Source organism: Syngnathus floridae, chromosome 3 (assembly GCF_059516105.1).
Source record: "Syngnathus floridae isolate MCC-2025c chromosome 3, RoL_Sflo_1.0, whole genome shotgun sequence".
Taxonomy (NCBI): domain Eukaryota; kingdom Metazoa; phylum Chordata; class Actinopteri; order Syngnathiformes; family Syngnathidae; genus Syngnathus; species Syngnathus floridae.
The window spans coordinates 6,126,861-6,145,367 of record NC_142415.1 but is presented as its reverse complement, the minus strand read 5'-3'; the positions used below and the strand labels follow the sequence as shown (position 1 = coordinate 6,145,367).

Here is an 18,507-nt window from a genome sequence, read left to right as displayed (position 1 = left end):
ATGTGTGCTGAAATGTAAAAGAAAATAGTATTTATTCTTGGTGTAAAAAACAAGTGACCCCCCCCCCACACACACACACACACGCACACGCACAGTAAATATGTGCGTGTTTTATGCAAACCTACGGAGGTGGTTCGTGACAGCTTGTGGCCGTGTGCTGTCCCCTCGCCAGTGACGGCTCAGTTGATTACTTAAAACACTGCCCCCTAGCGTTGTGCTGCTGTAAAAGCGACATTTGTGATTTCTTTCCACTTCCTCGTCGTCTTTGTGCTCGTTTTTGTGAGTAACCCTTAGTCGTTCACTCCCCGTTATCTCCCCCGTGATTGTTTTCGTTCTCCTTAGTGGAGCTGCTTGATGGGGCAGCCACGGTTGTAGCTGAGCTCACTGCGTGGTTTCCGGTGTTCGTTTGTCTGCAGAAGGATGGCGTCGAGTTCCTACTGCATCCCTTCTACCGCCGGTCCTCCTGACACCTACTTACACCGAACCTTGCCGGCTCCTGTCTAAAGACAGCAGTGAGAAACATCAATAAGCGACCCGGGTACGTTTTGATGAATGCGTGTTTGCAGAGTGTGACCTTTGCAGATGTGAGAGGCTAAGGCTGCGAGAGGCGAGTTTTACCCGCGGCTTGGCGGAGGCCTACTTTAGATTCGGGGTCAGCTCTCCATGGAGGCTTTCATCTATCGTTGGACCAGGCAATCTAGTGGCCTTTCATAAAATGCTCGTGCAAAGCGGCGATTGTATTTCAGCGTCTTCTGTTGCACTTTTGCCATTGTTGAATAATTTGTTACAAAACAGAAAGCGGTAGTTATTTGAAGATAGCAATAGCCAAATGATTGCAAAGGAGGTCCACTTGTTTAGTAACGTAAAGGCTGCAGACCAGCGGCTAGCTGTTAGCTGCCGCAGCTACGAGCTACGGCTACGGCTTCAAAATGGTGCAGATTTCCATTCCAATTCGTGACCAGGTTTGCATGGAAGGTTTGCTAGTACATGTAGCTGTGGAGTACCAAGTGGACGTAAGTTACACGTTCGGCGAACTCGCCCATATATTGTGGTGCATGATTTAATTCAGAAAATAGACTAAGCCCGGCTTGGTCACAAACGCTATTATTTGATAGCCGCATTTTAGCGACATTCCTGCAATGCATATGTTCATAATTTGGTGTCCTTTCATACCATTAATTTTAATCTAATATCGCTGTGTTGTGGTTCCCAAAAGTCTATTTTGTTAACCTTAATTTGTAACATGTGTTTAGAAAATCTGACTGAAAGGGCTTAGAGCCTTCGACTTTTCGACTTTCTTATTTAGGTGCTTTACTTTTTGTAGACTAAAATTGTCTACTTATTCATGCATGCATAACCTATCAGCCTACTTCTATGCAACAAAATGGTCAGTTAATCAATCTGCATCACACATCCTAATTCTGTGATTGTTTTGTCTGCCTCCAGGTCTTCATGTTTATTTCTAAGAACGTGTGTAACCAACAGAGAGCCCACCTTCCTGATACTGTGTCATAAACACCATTCTGCTCTGTGTGTCATTTCAAAACTTACCTCCTGAGCTCTGAATATTCAAGTGCAAGAATGACGGAGGCGTGGCAGCAACAGCAGCAGCAACAGCAGCAGCAGCACACAGTGGCTCCACCTTCTGTAGTACACACACTTCCCCAGACAACGGACGCGCTGGCCTGCACCGTGTACGGCGTTGTCCTGCAACCGGATTCTTCTCTGCAACAGCAGCAACAGCTGGGCCAGCAGCAGCATGTTGTGCAAGCACAGCAGCCCTCCATGCAGCTAGGTGGCGAAAGAGTGCATAAGTGTGGCGCCTGCGGACATGACATCTCTCACCTGGCCAACCCCCACGAGCATCAATGCATGGTGACCCAAGACAGGTCTTTCCAGTGCACACAGTGCATGAAGATCTTCAGCCAAGCCACGGACCTGCTGGAGCATCAGTGCGTGCAGGTGGAACAGAAGCCTTTTGTTTGCGGTGTGTGTAAGATGGGCTTTTCCTTGCTCACTTCTTTGGCCCAGCATCACAACTCCCACGGCAATGGAAACAACCCAATGAAGTGCTCCATTTGCGAGAAAACGTACCGTCCCGGATCCGGAAACGTCACTCCCACCTCGTCGGCGGCCAATCCGCAGCAGCCCTCCACCGGAGAGACATCTGGTGGCGGTGCGGCAATCAGTGCCTCATCCCCACCTGCTTTTGAGGCCTCTGCGCCCGATAGGCCGTACAAGTGCTCAGTGTGCCATAAGTCCTTCCGGCATTTGTCCGAGCTGACCCGCCACGAGAGGGTCCACACAGGTGAGAAGCCGTACAAATGCGATACATGCGATAAAAGCTTCAGCCAGTCTTCGCATTTGGCTCACCACCAGCGCACACACAGCTCCGAGCGGCCATACAAGTGCGCTGTGTGCGAGAAGAGCTTTAAGCACCGCTCTCACCTCGTACGCCACATGTACGCCCATTCGGGCGAGCACCTTTTCAAGTGCAACCTGTGCGAGATGCACTTTAAGGAGTCGTCGGAGCTCCTGCACCATCAATGCCAGCCGGAAGGAGAAAGGCCTTTCCGATGCGGCTCGTGTGGAAAGAGCTTCAAGCGGCCGTCGGACCTGCGGCAGCACGAGCGCACTCATTCCGAGGAGCGACCCTTTCAGTGTGAGGAATGCCAGATGAGCTTCAAGCAGCAGTATGCTCTCGTACGCCACCGGCGCACCCATAAGAATCCGGCCGACCGCCCTTTCAAGTGTAATCTTTGTGATAAAGGCTTCCTGCAGCCCTCCCACCTGCTTTACCATCAGCAGGTGCATGGCATGGAAAGCTTGTTTAAGTGCGCATCTTGCCAGAAGTCCTTTAGCCAATCCGGAGAGCTGTTGAGGCACAAATGTGGAGGGGAAGTTGAGAAGCCCTACAAGTGTGACGTGTGCGGCAAAGGTTACAAAAAGAACTCCACGCTGCAACGCCACCAAAACACTCACTGCGCAGAGAAGCCGCTGAAATGCTCTCTGTGTGACAAGCGCTTTGTGTCATCCTCAGAGTTTGTCCAGCACCGCTGCGACCCGACCCGCGAGAAACCGCTGAAATGTCCCGACTGTGAGAAACGCTTCAGGTACTCATCCGAGTTGCAGCGCCACCGTCGCGTCCACACAGGGGAGAAACCTTTCAAGTGCGCCAGCTGTGACAAGAGCTTCAAGCAACGCGAGCACTTGGCCAAGCATCAGAGCGTGCACTCGCGGGAGACGCAGTTTAAATGCGTGTGGTGCGGCGAGCGCTTTGTCGATCTCGCCGCTCTGCAGGAACACACGGTCCAACACACCGCCGAAGGCGAGAGCTTCCCCGAAGCGCCCTGTATACCGTGACCGCCGTGATTCAGCAGCCCCGGACAGCAAATGGAGCAACGTCGTCGCCGCCTCCACGTTCAAACTTGGTTGCTTCAAACACGCGCCCATTAACGAAGATTCCTCATTTCTTGTACAGCCTCCATCGTGTGAAGACTCCATTATCCTTCCGTGACTAAAAGGTGAAACTCTGGGCCAGAGATTGATTTTTAAGTAACTGTTGTTGTAAAAGGTGGAGAGTTCGTGCTGATCAGCCCAAATTTTGCATGTGATGTGATTGCATTTGTTTTTTTTGTTTTTTTTTACTGTTTACTCTTGCAAGCTGGACAGCAAGACAGCTGTCAAATGTGCCCACATGTATTTTACGCCCCATGTCCGTGTGCCTTTTTTAAACAGATCTCGTTTTATTGAGTTGATATCCAGTCATAGCTGAGCGACTCCCTCCCATCCACGCACAGTGTCCGCCCTGTGCAGCAGTCTGTTCACATACTCGACCTTAGATAGTATCTTCTGTGCATGAATATTTATCATTCTTAATCTCACTATTGTATTATAGGTTTTTTTTATTTAGATAAAAAAAAAACCAAGAAAAAAGGTGAATTTGTGAAGTGTATAGCCCAAGTCCTATTAAACGTGATGTTGCATCAATGTATTCAAACAAATGACATTTGGTAACTAATAAATACCTATTATGTCATGACAACACTTGACATGTGCAATAGAAATGCACAATGTAATATTTATAACTACTGATTCATCACAGTCTACCCTATTATTATAGATTGTGTGTATGCGCTCATGTAAACATTGAAAAAAAATGTGTAGTGCTTCTGTTACGTTTTATTTTTACTATTGATGAGCTTGCTGATATTTTGCAAGGACTGAAGTTTCCATTTGAATTATTATGTTTATTCTGATGAACTATCATTATATTGTTCACGTGTAAGAAATTCGCAAATTAATCTGTGGTAGATGGAAATAATCCTCCCAGGATTCCTCAGCTATATTTGAGTATACTTGACTCCACACAGCCTCAAGCTGCAACATGTGTTTTGTTCTGAGGATAAAGTGGGAAAAATGTATGAAAGTTCACAATTTGATATTTCTATATTAAGTCATTTTTCGCAGTATATTTGAAGAAGCATTTGAGAAATTGAGTTGACATGGACAAAGGGACTGGCAGAGGGTGATCATGTCATAATTTGGTAAAGAATTCTAAAAAGGTATCATTTAGACTCCTGTTCATAGTGTACACAGACAAAAAAAATAAACCACATTGTGGAATATCAAAGTGTATACAGATTTCATGAACTGATATAGTCATTTCTTTAATCCTTACAAATTGTGTACTGTTGTGGCATTTAGTTTACAATGAGTGGTTTTTAAATGCTGAGGCAGATCCTTGCTATAGATAAAATTGACAACTCAGCTTTGGCGCATATATTGATTTCAAAGTCAGCTTTATTGTCAATTTCTTCACATGCCAAAGACACACAAAGAAACCGAAATTTCGTTCCCCGCTATCCCAGGGTGATAAGACATGGCACACAATAGACAATCAAGTAAACAACAGCGTGCTGAATAAATAATGACTAAATAACACAACAAATAAATAAGAGAAGCAAAAAGGAGCAAGTGAGCGTACAGCAGACATTCCAGAAAATGGCGCAAAAGTGCAGCACGCTACGCAGAAGGGGTTAGCGAGTTCAGGGTCCTAACAGCCTGGAGAATGAAGCTGTTGGCGAGTCTGGTGGTGTGGGAGCGCAGGCTCCGGTACCTCTTCCCAGAGGGCAGAAGGTCAAACAAAGAGTGAGCTGAGTGACTCACATCACTCGCAATCGCGGTTGCCTTGCGGGTGAGATGGGAGGTGTAAATGTCCTTCAGGGAGGGGAGCGAAGCACCAATAAGCTTACCAGCCGTATTCACTATGCGCTGCAGGGCCTTCAAGTTCTGGTCAGTGCAGCTACCACCCCAGACAGCGATGCAACTGGAGAGGACGCTCTCAATAGTGCCACGGTAGAATGTGGCCACAGGACTGCCTAAGGAGCACAAGCACGCCTGAGTTTCCGCAGGAAGTACGGCGCTGAGCTTTCTTTGCCAGTGACGCGGTGTTTGCCGACCAGGAGAGGTCCTCACTGATGTGCACCCCCAGGAACTTGGTGCTGCTCACCCTCTCCACCACAGCACCGTCGATGATCAGCGGCTGGTGTTTTGCTTGACCCTTCCGGAAGTCAACAACGATTTCCTTGGTCTTGTTGACGTTCAGCAGGAGGTTGTTGTCCTTGCACCACGTGGTCAGAAGGTCAACCTCTGACCTGTACCGAGTCTCGTCGCCCCCCGTGATGAGACCCACCAGAGTCGTGTCGTCAGCAAACTTCACTATGCGGTTGTCGCTATAGGTCGCAGTGCAGTCATGCGTCAGCAGGGTGAAGAGCAGTGGACTGAGCACGCAGCCCTGAGGGGCCCCCGTGCTCAGCGTGATGCTGGCGGAGATTTTGTCTCCAACACGCACCACCTGAGGCCTCTGACAGAGGAAGTCCAGTAGCCAGTTGCAGAGGGAGGTACTGAGGCCCAGCTCGTCGAGTTTGCAGATGAGTCGCTGCGGCACAATGGTGTTGAAGGCAGAGCTGAAGTCCACAAACAGCAACCTCACATGAGTCCTTTCTCTCCAGGTGGGTGAGGGCCGAGTGGAGGGCAGAGCAGATGGCATCCTCAGAGGACCGTTTAGCACGGTACGCAAACTGGAAAGGGTCAATGGTGGGGGGGAGAACGGATTTGATGTGCTCCATGACAAGCCGCTCAAAGCACTTCATGATGATGGGCGTCAGGGCCACGGGGCGGTAGTCATTGAAGCAGGACGGTGCAGGTTTCTTCGGCACAGGAACGATGGTGGCAGCCTTGAAACACGAAGGGACGATGGCCTGCTGCAGGGAAACGTTAAAGATGGCCGTATATCATGTAAGTCAGACAGGCTGAAGGCAAAACATTTCATTTTAATATGAAAGTATGGCTCAATGGTGACCTACACCGTAAAATGTATTGAGCCTGTAGAAGGGCCCAAAGGCCCAACTTACTGTTTGGTGGCTTTGGAGTTGTGGGGGTGGTCTAGCAAGATTGCTTAAAATATACGTACATATCGTGAATTTCTTAGGGTAACTCGGACTCATTGGGGTGCTGACTGTTGCCTATCAACCACAAAATTTGGATACAAGAAGTGTGAGGCACACTTTTTAACCACAAGGACTTACACTATGCTGCCCAAGGATGTGGGTTGTAGTTAAGACTGTTACAAATACCTGGCTGTAGAGGGCGACAGAGTTTTTGCAGTCATGAGCATTCTTTGTGATCTTCCCCGACATAAAATTTTGGTCATCATTAAGACTCTTAAATTTGTAAACGCATTTTGAGACTATTATAGATTAAATCACATACACAGGAATGCAAAGATTTACAATTTGACAATTAGAAGTAAATTTAGTATTGTGTACAAAAAAGTTGACTACATTATTTAACATTTGTTTATCCCTCACCCGTCAACCCCTTACATGCTTAATATTAATAAATAAAATTAAAAGGTGTTCATTTACAATGTGGGTCTTATTTGTTATTCAACAAAATAAGACGCGATAAAAGGTCAAAGGTTTGCTTCCGGTTAAGAGAAGAGGGAAGTTTATACTCCAACAAAGTGTTTCGTAGCCAGTTGAATTCATTAAGCCAATACCGATGAACATTACACATAGTTTTAGTCCTAACCACATTGGTGGTAAAACATCGCCCGGTGGAGGGAAAGGTTCTGTTGTTCACACGTAGATGTCAACCGGATTCGACACTTCCTCGACGAGGTTAGCCCGATCACGTTAGCTCTGATGCTGATTTAATTTAGGTCAAATAATCACCCAGGTCTTTAATTAGAACATGTCTGCTGATTGTTAAAAAAATGAAACCATCCAATACTATTAGAAAGTCGCCTTTTAGCTAAATAAGTCAAATTACGTTTTGTTTTCACTTAACTTGATCAATTCTGATGGTGCACTACATCTGGATTTTTTTTTTCAACCTCATGTCATTTTTTCAGGAGTTAATATAGTGTTTATCACATAAAATAAAAAACGTGATCATTTCGTTGCATTGACAGCGCCAAGTTTATTTATTATTATTGTACTTTTTTTACTTTAAACTGAAACTTACATTTGCTGGATTTCTATCTTTTTTGTCTGCCATTATAGAGTCCATTTTCTCTCTTGTGCCTTTGTAGCTGGCGCCTCTTCATTCCATCCTGCCCAGCATCTTAAGGGCCACCACACATTCCATCATCGTAGCACTCTCCTTCTGTTCATCAGCGGTGGTAGGTCATCCCGGCTCTTCACAACCAGCCAAACCCAATGGTAAAGCCAACAAAGAGGTCTTAAAGCCACTGGGTCTGGAGAATCAGTGTGCTGCCTTCCAGTACTGGGTCAACCAAAATTCAGTGGAAAGTCTTCACCACCGAGCCTCAAGGTGTGCCATGCCCGGATCAGCATCACCAGCCAGCAGCAAGGCCCGGGTGTACACCGATGTTAACACGGGGAAGAACAGAGAGTACTGGGATTATGACAAGCATGTGTCAAAGTGGAGGTACCTTTTTTTTACCAAATACTCTGATAAATAGCAAGTGGACCTATGGGCAATGGAACTTGAAAAATGTCAGGACTTAGCCCATACACATTCACGGCCTCACAGGGATTTGGAAATTGTACAACCTTTAACCAAATGTTAATGCAGTATTTATTCTATTTTCGAATTCTCACAGACTTGATTGAACCCTTTATCAGGGGCAAGCTCTCTTGGACACCATCAGAGTGAATAGTGTGGACACAATTTACTTTCTATTAGTTGACACAGTATAGCGTTGTCTCCTTTTTACACTTGCCTGACAGTTAATCATCGAAGTTGTTACATAAAGTTAAACCATTGCCTGTACTGTCCAGTTAAAATGGTTATATGATTCGACTCGGATTTTTTCTCACTATTATTTTCAATGGAAAAATGTTTTAATATTCGAAATGATCAGACGTCAACCAAAAGGAATCTGTTTGACCTTAAGACTTCCCACTCTACTTACAAAGCAGCTGGTAGCGTTATATTAAAGATGATCATCTCTGTCTTCCCTCAGCAATCAAGACAACTACCAGTTGGTGCGCAAATTGGGTCGAGGAAAGTACAGTGAAGTTTTTGAGGCCATTAACGTGAGCAGCAGTGAAAAAGTAGTGGTGAAAATCCTCAAGGTGAGTCTTAACCATGTGTCTTATTTCCTTGACTGAGCCTGACTCGTGCAACACGTTTTTCATCCATCCAGTGCTTTCTTTAAATTGAGCATAAAGGGTGTTGGATTTTGACAATATTCACGCTCAAAGTATATGGTTGAGACTACATATTTTATTTTCGTACATTAATAGTTGGGAATTATAATTTCTCTCACAGGACAGGACGTAAGATTTCAGCTGTATCCTGCTCATGATTGAGTACCAGTATTTGTGTTTGTACAGTTAAGTTGCTTCAATGTTCAGTTTTGAAGTGAGAAGGGGGTCAAATTCTACAAAATTATCTTTGTCCTGTGTTTACTAATGAGTCAATGTTTACTGTTGGACTCATTTGGTGTTTAAAGTGAGGGATGATTTGTTTGCAGTATTGACTGCAAAACCTATGCGGTCACTGAAAATGCAATTTCAAGATAATATGATGCAATGTCAACCTTTAACATTGTGAGCATTTTAGTTTGCATCTTTGTTCAATAGCATTTTAGCCCATAAGCCTAAAACTGTTAATATATACTTCAATTTATGTGATCTTAAGACAGAACACAAATAAAAAGGTTTTGTTCTTATTAATTCAACAACAAACTCCTAAGCTTTTATTTGTAACAAATATTTGGTGGACTTGTAACAGCACTTAAGGCTCTTAAAGTGTAACACTGTCATATTTTTCTTTTATTTTAAACAACATAAAACATATAAAGCAATGTATGCGTCCAAATTATATATTTTTTATATTTACAATTTTCATATATCATTATTAACGACGACCTCAGCCAACATTAATTGCAACACAACTGAAAATCACTTCTGGTAAAATATCTTCTTGGTACAGATCTCAATGATCAATCACGTAAAAAAAATGCTTGTTTTGAACACAGCCTGTCAAGTGGAAGAAGATTAAACGGGAAATAAAGATTCTTGAAAATCTACGTGGGGGGACAAACATCATCCGCCTGATTGACACAGTGAAAGACCCTGTGGTGAGTTACTATGTCGTTAGAAAATCAACTACATACCCCTATGCAAATATTGGAAAAAAATAGACCAACTTAAATAATTTCACATTTCCACCATTCAATGTCAAAACTCAATTGAAATGTGTGTGCGTGCATTTGTGTTATTATTGTATATATAATTTTTAGAATTGTTCTCTTTGCAGTCCAGAACACCAGCACTTGTCTTTGAGTGCATTAATAATACAAATTTTAAGGTACGTACTCTTGTACAAAATCATAATACTTTCTATGATAACCTTTATGAAGCATACGCTTAAGTTGCTGTTTAAATTGCTGACGTTGTTCATATTCCACAGGAGCTTTACCAGAGGCTGACAGACCATGATATTCGTTACTACATGTATGAGCTTCTCAAGGTGACATCATCTTCTTGTCTCAACACCACATTGTGCAGCCTAAATCATGTGTTTGATAGTTGGTGCGTTGTTTTGCATGACAGTTATTTTACTGCGGAAGTTGAAGAAGTTTGTTTTACCCCATGGCAGGAAATTCTAATTCATTATCGTCAAATATTTATTATTAGTTTGCATCTAGTTGTTCTTGGGACTCCAAAGAAACACCATCACCTTGAAATTGCTGCTTCTTGTTCATGTGTTTTTTTTTAACGGATGCTCTTTGCCTGTCCACAACTTTTCTTAATACGCCCTAAACTGAACAAAACTGTTTGCAAATAATTAAATGGTATGATAATTGTTTTGAAATGTCCAGTAGCTATTTTGTTTTATCTTGTTGATCTATTTTTTGCATTCAGCAGAAAGGTGTTTCTTTTTTTCCCCCATTCTGCATAAAAATGGAAATGCTTAATAATGTGGAACAACCAATACAATAACTTAGTACATGTTTTGTGTCTGACAATAACTTCTCGGTTGCGAAGATGATTCTTCTCGATTTTGTGGCCGAGTAAAAGAAAAAAAAAAAAAAGCGAACAATGGCTTCCATCCATCTGGTCTCGGCGCGTTGCCAATAGTGTCGTGATTGTGTAATTGTGTAGTGTCTTGATTTACTTTTTAAAGAAATGCCAATAAATATGCAACATATATTTGTATCCTGTGTCTCCAAGGCCCTGGACTACTGTCACAGTATGGGCATCATACACAGAGATGTAAAGCCTCACAATGTCATGATTGACCACCAGCTGAGAAAGGTGTGTATTAGTTTACTGCTTATTATAATTATCGGGAATTACACTTTTATTGTGCCCAACCATCCCCCACCCACCTCAATTATGCATCAACATAAGTATTTTAGTTGCATGTTGATCAGGATCAGATAACTTTGATTTAATGTACTGTTTTTGCCCGACTTGCCGTAATGGGATACGGCTTGAAGCAATTCTACTTATCTTGTCCCACTTCAATTTTAACCAAGTATTTACATTGCCTAACTCAATAATTACACTTCTATTACCGTATTTTCCGGACTATAAGTCGCTCCGGAGTATAAGTTGCACCAGCCATAAAATGCCCCAAAAAGTGAAAAAAACATATATAAGTCGCTCCGGAGTATAAGTCGCATTTTGGGGGCAATTTATTCGACAAAATCCCACACCAAAAACAGTCATGAACGAGCAACAACAGGCTAAACGATAGCAACAACAGGCTAAACGATAGGTATGCTAACGTGACAAACACAAACAAAGAGCTGAGAACGGGCCTGACGTAACATATGGAGTGATTAAGGACAACTATTACATGAATAACATGTTTATAAAACCATCAGTGTCACTCCAATTCATTAAATAGCAACAACAGGCTAAACGATAGATATGCTAACGTGACAAACTCAAACAAAGAGCTGAGAACGGGCCTGACGTAACATATAGAGTGATTAAGGACAACTATTACATGAATAACATGTTTATAAAACCATCGGTGTCACTCCAATTCATTAAATAGCAACAAGAGGCTAAACGATAGGTATGCTAACGTGACAAACACAAACAAAGAGCTGAGAACGGGCCTGACGTAACATATAGAGTGATTAAGGACAACTATTACATGAATAACATGTTTATAAAACCATCGGTGTCACTCCAATTCATTAAATCCATCGATCGTTCTTTGTCAACAATGGGTGCGCACGGCTGAGGGCGCTTGCACTTCAAAATATTCCACAGGCTCATATAACGATAGATAAAGTATATTTCAAATAACTATAATACAAGCCAAAAATATTATCAAACCATCCGTGCACTTTAATTCCATTAAATCCATCGATCAAATTCCTCGTCCTTTGTCAACATCGCCGCGCGTGCGCCCTGACGTCAGCCTCGTCTTTATTCCACAGATCTACTATATAACTATATTGTAGCGTTAACAAAGTACAAGGATAGACGTGGGTTTGGTAAACGGCTCTTTATTAAACAAAACAAACTTCCAAGCGTGTGGCGGCGTGGACTTCCAGACAGACCAGCCGTGCGTAATGGCCATGTCCGAGCCCCGCGCACCGTTCGCGGACAGCCACTCGGCCGAGCGCCGGCCCCCGACTCAGTAGAGTAGGACCGGGCGTGCGTAAAAGCCATAATAGTTTTTCAAACCTTCTATGTCAATCCAAATCCTTAATTCCTTCAAACTCTTTGTCCTCCGTGTCACTTAGAAATGATCACCGCTAATGATGCCGGTAGTCCTTATGTGGGCACGTTTGTATGTAAACAACCGCCGCGCCGCGCTACTGACGTCACTTGAAATAGTAATCCATTGGTACATCACGGTTCTCCAAACTTTCTTTCTGCTGCTCGATTACTGTTTTCAGCTGCATATTTTACAACTTGAAGTTTGTAACCTGCAAAATATGAGTTTCTTTTTGGTGCCATTTTTCTTAAGCCCACCCAGTTGATGAGTCACGGCCAACGGTGAAATTTAGAGCGCCCTCATCCAGTTTCGTCTGAAAATATAAATTTTTTTGGTTGTTTTATCAAAGTCAAAGTCTGCTTTATCGTAGATTTTTTTTTTTATATACTAAGACACACAAAGAGATTGAAATTACGTTTCCACTATCCCTCGGTGAGATAGTACACATATGCATACAAGCAACACACAAAAAACCCAAGAAGGCACAAACAATGAATAAATAAGAGTGTTGAATAAATGATAAATAAACAAATAATAATAAATAATAATAATAAATATAAGAGGAGCAAAAATGGAGCAAGTGTACATACAGCAGACAGTGGACTTGGATATGGTGCTTTAAAGTGTTAATTGCTTTATTTGATGTTTTCTCTATTTTTTATGTTTTGAATATGTTCAAGATAAAGATATAAAAGCATGTGAAGTGATCAACTATACTAAAAATAACATGGGACGTGGTCAACTATACTTGTAAGTGATGTCTTAATGATCAAGTAAAAATTTGTGAAAAAAAAATATATAAGTCCTGAGTATAAGTCGCCCCCCCCACCCAAACTATGAAAAAAAACCGCGACTTATAGTCCGGAAATTACGGTATGTTGCTTATGATGCCACAGAAACAAAAAAAGAAACAAAGAGAGGAAACACCAGAGTGACTTTCTAAATCGTATACTAAGACAACAAAACAGATTCTTGAGATTTCACGAGAAAGACATGGCCTACGAGAACCCTGGTCACTAGCCAGTTGATAACTCATCATCCGCCATACTGGCCTCACATTACTTGTCAATTTACTTTTTCAATTCAGACAGCTCCTGACGAAGTGTGGACATCATTTCTCTGGTCTCTCTATTGTTGGCCTTTAACGTTTTTCTTAAATGCCGGTTGTTCCTAGTTGCCAAGGGAACCAATCCCTATTTTTATCAGCTTTCAGTACACTCGCAGCACTGTGAGGGTCAGAGAGAGCCAACCGAGAAGATGTAAACATCCTCCACGTCTTCAGACAATCAGTCCGCTTTCATGAAAGACTCCAGAAATTAGAGAACTTTTGGACAATTTGTGGTAGAGTGGTCATTTTACGACGCAGTGTTTGATCCTCGGCCGTTGTGACCATGTTGAAGTGTCCTTGAGCAACATACTGAGGAGCAGTGAGGGGGGAGGTGCTCCTGATACTGCATCATCAGTCGGTAAATGTGCTAACAGTGTAAAGTGCTATGAGTAGTTTATTCAATCAAGCTATTCAATTGAAAGCTCATTTATCATCTAAACGGTTAGATGATTATTTAAATAATTGTCAATTAATATTATAATTGATCACTTGTTTATGGATCAAATAATTGACACCTCTGCTTGAAGAGTTGAATTAAAGCTATTTGCATTGGTAAGTCTTGTGGAATGTGTTTTTTCTCCTTGCTGTCTACGGTATTGTTGGTATCTATTGGAGGAGCTTAAGAGTATGTGCAGGCCCCAGCTTGATGTGGCATGCAGCCTTAACCTATCACACGCTGACAGAATATTCAAGACCGGTTCCTCTTTTTGCTTTTGTAAAGAGAAACATCGATAGTTCAGTACTTGGAGTGTAACCTTTCAACACAAGCATGTTGGTTAAACTCAGATTTGTTTGGATGGAGAATCAGTCCCGCAACAAGGGAAAACGAGGGAAACTGATTTTTGGGGAAAAATAAGATGACAATTTCTTGGGTACTTACCTTTAATGTGTGACATATGGCTTGTGTTGCAAAGCTGAGTGTCTTCACCTAAATACAACAGATTTTTAATATCATTTATTTTAATAAGCCCTTCTTTTGTTTTGTAATGATGGTTAACTTGTTACCCTATTGTACGTACTAAGTAGCCCAGACAGAGAGTCTTTCCCATAACGTAAAAAATTCCCATTTTCCCACTTTTCACTAGAAATGTAACGATTCACTCAAGCCCAGATTCATATCAGTTTTTGATTTTCCGTTCTCAATTTCAATTTGATTTTTTTATTTTATTTTTTTAAATGAAAGACTCATTTTACAATCGAAAGTTGTTGTTCTAACATTCCCATTTTGTTCTTCTCAGTAACGTAAAAAAAAAAAAACAACAACTATTGAACGAATAATTTTGACTACTACATTTTTCACTTGTTATCAGTAATTCATACAATGTGCGTGTGCAGTTTCTTTACAGCAAAGATATGCGAGAGTGGCTATGATGAACATGAAGTCACGAATCGATTCTTTTATTATTTTATTTTTTTACATCGAGACATTGTTCGAATCAATTTTAAATCGATTTTCGATGAATCATTACATCCCTGATTTATGATCATGTGTTGGTTCAACTCCTATGCCATGCTCAATTCACCATTCATCCCAGTCTCCTTTGCGCATACCATAAAAGTGTTTATAGTTGTGAAACTTTGCTTTGTTAGTTAATTATGCCACCACTCCAGTTGCCATTGGAATTTGTATGCTTCTTAAAGATGCAGACCATTGAAGAAATAAAAGGCGTGTGAATTAATGAAGTGAACATTTGTTTTTCTGTTTATGTTACAGCTGCGTCTTATAGATTGGGGTTTGGCAGAATTTTACCATCCTGCTCAGGAATACAACGTCAGGGTTGCCTCTCGCTATTTCAAAGGCCCGGAGTTGCTTGTGGATTACAAGGTAGAGCCCCTTTTTTTTTTTAGGATTTCACACTGCACAACGTCTGATTATTATTTTATTTTTTTAAATGCTGAATGAGGTGTTGATGTTTGATATGTTCTCCCAACTGATATTTGTTCCCATTTCGCAGATGTATGACTATAGTTTGGACATGTGGAGTCTCGGGTGTATGTTGGCAAGCATGATCTTTTTGAAGGAGCCTTTTTTTCATGGCCAGGACAATTATGATCAGGTAACAGCAGAATTAAATTAATAGGCATGACAGTTTGCCTTTTACCACAGCGACAGTTCCACCTGCTCTCTGGGTCAACAAATCACTTGTAGGACTTTTTCTTGTAACTGTGATTATAATTGCCCTGGAAATGGAGGGGTAGATAAACTAATATCTGTTGCTACTGAATTGAGATGTCATGCTGTATGTGGGGGGCAAAAAAATCTGACACGTGAATCCTGTTTTTTCAGTTGGTTCGCATTGCTAAAGTTCTTGGCACTGATGAACTTTTTGGCTACCTAAACAAGTATCGAATAGAACTGGACAGTCGCTTCCAAGACCTACTGGGACAGTAAGTGTTGGCATGGTTTTCATTGTTTTTTTAGCTACATTTATTGCCTTTGTATCAATTATTATGCAATTCACTTTCACACATTAGCCATTCGCTTTCTTAACACTACATTGAACAGATGATACTTAGATTGAGGAGAGTTTTTCAGTTTTCTACAAGCTCTTTTGAGGCATTCATTCATTCATTCATTCATTCATTCATTCATTCATTTGCTCCTTCAAAGTCAACGCATCACTAATGGCCTAGTTGTTTGTTCTGCAATTGTCCCCCAGCTTCAACAGTCATATTCCCACCATAATGTTAAGCACACACCCTGCTTTGTGTGTTCAGGCAAACACGGAAGCGGTGGGAACAGTTCATCCAGTCAGAGAATCAACACCTGGTGAGCCCTGAGGCTCTGGACCTGCTGGACAAGCTCCTGCGTTATGACCACCAGCAAAGACCAACAGCCTTGGAGGCCATGAAGCACCCATATTTCTGTTAGTAGTAACTTGTAGAGGTCAATCAGGCCAATGGGGTAACAGGAAAAAAATGTGATCTGAATTTATTAGAAATATCTTAATAGACTGTTCAGTTATAGTAACACGTTCAAATCAGTTTCATTGCGTGTTAATTTCCAGCATAGCAATGCTGAAGTTACTGTGTCTTTTGTTTCTAGACCCTGTGGCAAAACAATCCAATACTAATGCCAACAGAGTCAGCACAAAGGAATTAAGCAACTCCATTGTGTTATGATAAACAGCAGGCAGGTAAGTACACAGCATCACTACTAATACAGTTCCGGCCAAAAGCACCATCATTCAATACAGTGAACCCTAATTTTTCACGGGGGTTATGTTCCAAAAAGAACCCGTGATGGGCGAAATCTGTGAAGTAGAGAAAATATATTGTTACAATATCCATAAAAGACTTACATAGAACATAATGGTACAAGCACAAACACAGTGATTGTGTTTTAATTGACTGTTTCCACTGTCTTTGTGGTTGTACCATTTCTACGGTGGGAGAGAGGGAGGGAAAAAGAAAGAGGGAGGGTGAGAGATGGAGAGGGTGGGTGTAGAGGGAGAGAGATGCTGATGGGTGGGGGATAGGCTAAAGCCAATGCTATCTAGATTTGAGCATTCTAAATTGTCCTTAGGTGTGATTGTGAATATGATGGAATTGGTGACCAGTTCAGGCTGTACTGCCCGAAGATCACAAGGATGGGATCCAGAACACTTGAGATCCTTGTGAGATTAAAATTGTTTGGATAATGGATGGATGAATTCCTGATGAATCTTTTCTCACACCCAAACAAAGGAAATAAATTTGGATCCCGATGCATTTGTAATTGCAACAGTTTTCTGGGAGAAGTGGTGCATTGTCTGACAGAAGCACAGAGATGCAAATGTTTTTGGCCATGACAACATAGTACTGGATTAAATGTGCCTGTCTTCTTGCACATTTCATCAGAGACTAGAGGTTAATAAGTTATTTTCTCCACCCATTCTCAGAGAGTGGCACAGCTCAGTGGTTTCCCAATTGCAGCAATTGCAATTAATAGCAAAAAGAGAAAAAAAAATGTCCATGACTTAATGATCTGGTCCTCATAGAGCCAGAGCTTTGCTTTCACTTTCTGCCTTAACTACTTAACTTGCCCTAGCTCTGTCCTAGCAGAACTGATAGTGATATAATTGTATGACTGATTATTACTCATTTAACAAGTATATTTGTTCTCTCCCTCCAGGAAGATCTCAAATCGCAGAGCGCTCTGTCTCCACACCAGCAGCCGTACGGATGTCAATTTTGCAGCGCTCACCGATCTATATTTACTGCTTGGAGTTAAAGACCAAACCTTAAAGATCAAGTGTGAAGTAATTTCAGAAAATGCCAAATGAAATGTCTTTACGTCACAAAGTAATCATACAAATAATAATTTCTGAAAAAATAATTTCATATATTCGACAAAGTAATTGTTTTCCTGAAGTGAGGTCCTGGCGAGCGACAAACGCTGAAGTGTGATGTCATTTGAAGAACAATTTGGTAGAGATCAACTTGGAAAATGTAAAAAGCCAGTCAGAAATCGAGTCAGAAAGCCATATTTTAAACGTTTTCATTGCCTCAAAATACTTTTGGTGTGTGTGTTCTCATCATACTTTTTAAGCATTGTTTATTCTTGCGCAGGACATCCAACCTGCTTAGATTTTTGGACTTTTTTTTTTTCCAGTTGTCAGGATGCCCTACCTGCTTGCATATAGTAAGTATTTTCTTAAGGGGTCACTCATCGAAGATTACCAAGCGTATGCATTTTCGTTGATAAGCGCGTTGCTATGGGTCTAATTAAGAACCTGTGTGGTTTGCGTTAAAAAAAAAAAGAACTAATGAAAGAATGCTTAAAATAGTTTGAGCCGTTAGTACAGTATTACTCAAAAAAATGTTGGCCAAGTTCACTTCACACTTAGTAATCTTTAATTTCCCCAGTCTATCCCTCCTGATGAACATGTTCTTTGAGCAAATGACTGTTTTCTAAGATTACATCAGATATTGTGCTGCAAGCCTGTGCCTGTCATCTGTTGTGACCAGAGATCTAGTTCTGATATTAGCACTGAGTGGTTTGTAAGATATTTTCTACTATAAAGTGAACAGTATATTGAAAGAGAATAAACCATTTTTATTTAAACATTTGTGTTGGGATAGTCACTTTATCTTGATAGTGAGGAAATAAGACTATTTGGGAAGTATTCTATTTAAAAATAAAGAAAAAACGTTTTTTTTTGTAAATCTTCAAAGACAGCATGTCCAGTCTTGAA

General features: G+C 41.5%; 2 protein-coding genes across 5 annotated transcripts; both read left to right on the top strand.

Annotated features, from left to right (window-relative positions):
• The first annotated feature begins 142 nt into the window (after positions 1-142).
• On the top strand, positions 143-4,644 carry znf319a (zinc finger protein 319a). Its single transcript, XM_088371281.1, has 3 exons — positions 143-279; positions 417-538; positions 1,447-4,644. The coding sequence occupies exon 3, from the start codon at positions 1,582-1,584 to the stop codon at positions 3,361-3,363; it is 1,782 nt and encodes a 593-aa protein (XP_088227407.1). The 5' UTR covers positions 143-279; positions 417-538; positions 1,447-1,581; the 3' UTR covers positions 3,364-4,644.
• A 2,327-nt stretch (positions 4,645-6,971) lies between these two features.
• On the top strand, positions 6,972-18,377 carry LOC148400196 (casein kinase II subunit alpha'-like). Of its 4 annotated transcripts, none has more exons than XM_088370939.1 (14): positions 6,972-7,184; positions 7,598-7,687; positions 7,790-7,956; positions 8,495-8,606; positions 9,515-9,616; positions 9,796-9,846; positions 9,949-10,008; positions 10,713-10,796; positions 15,045-15,155; positions 15,286-15,387; positions 15,618-15,718; positions 16,049-16,197; positions 16,377-16,467; positions 17,445-18,377. In XM_088370939.1, the coding sequence occupies exons 3-13, from the start codon at positions 7,847-7,849 to the stop codon at positions 16,451-16,453; spliced, it is 1,059 nt and encodes a 352-aa protein (XP_088227065.1). In that variant the 5' UTR covers positions 6,972-7,184; positions 7,598-7,687; positions 7,790-7,846; the 3' UTR covers positions 16,454-16,467; positions 17,445-18,377. The 4 variants fall into 4 exon arrangements, with proteins under 4 accessions (XP_088227065.1, XP_088227066.1, XP_088227063.1 ...); XM_088370940.1 differs by having other exon boundaries at positions 7,569-7,687; XM_088370937.1 differs by having other exon boundaries at positions 7,598-7,956.
• The last annotated feature ends 130 nt before the right edge of the window (positions 18,378-18,507 follow it).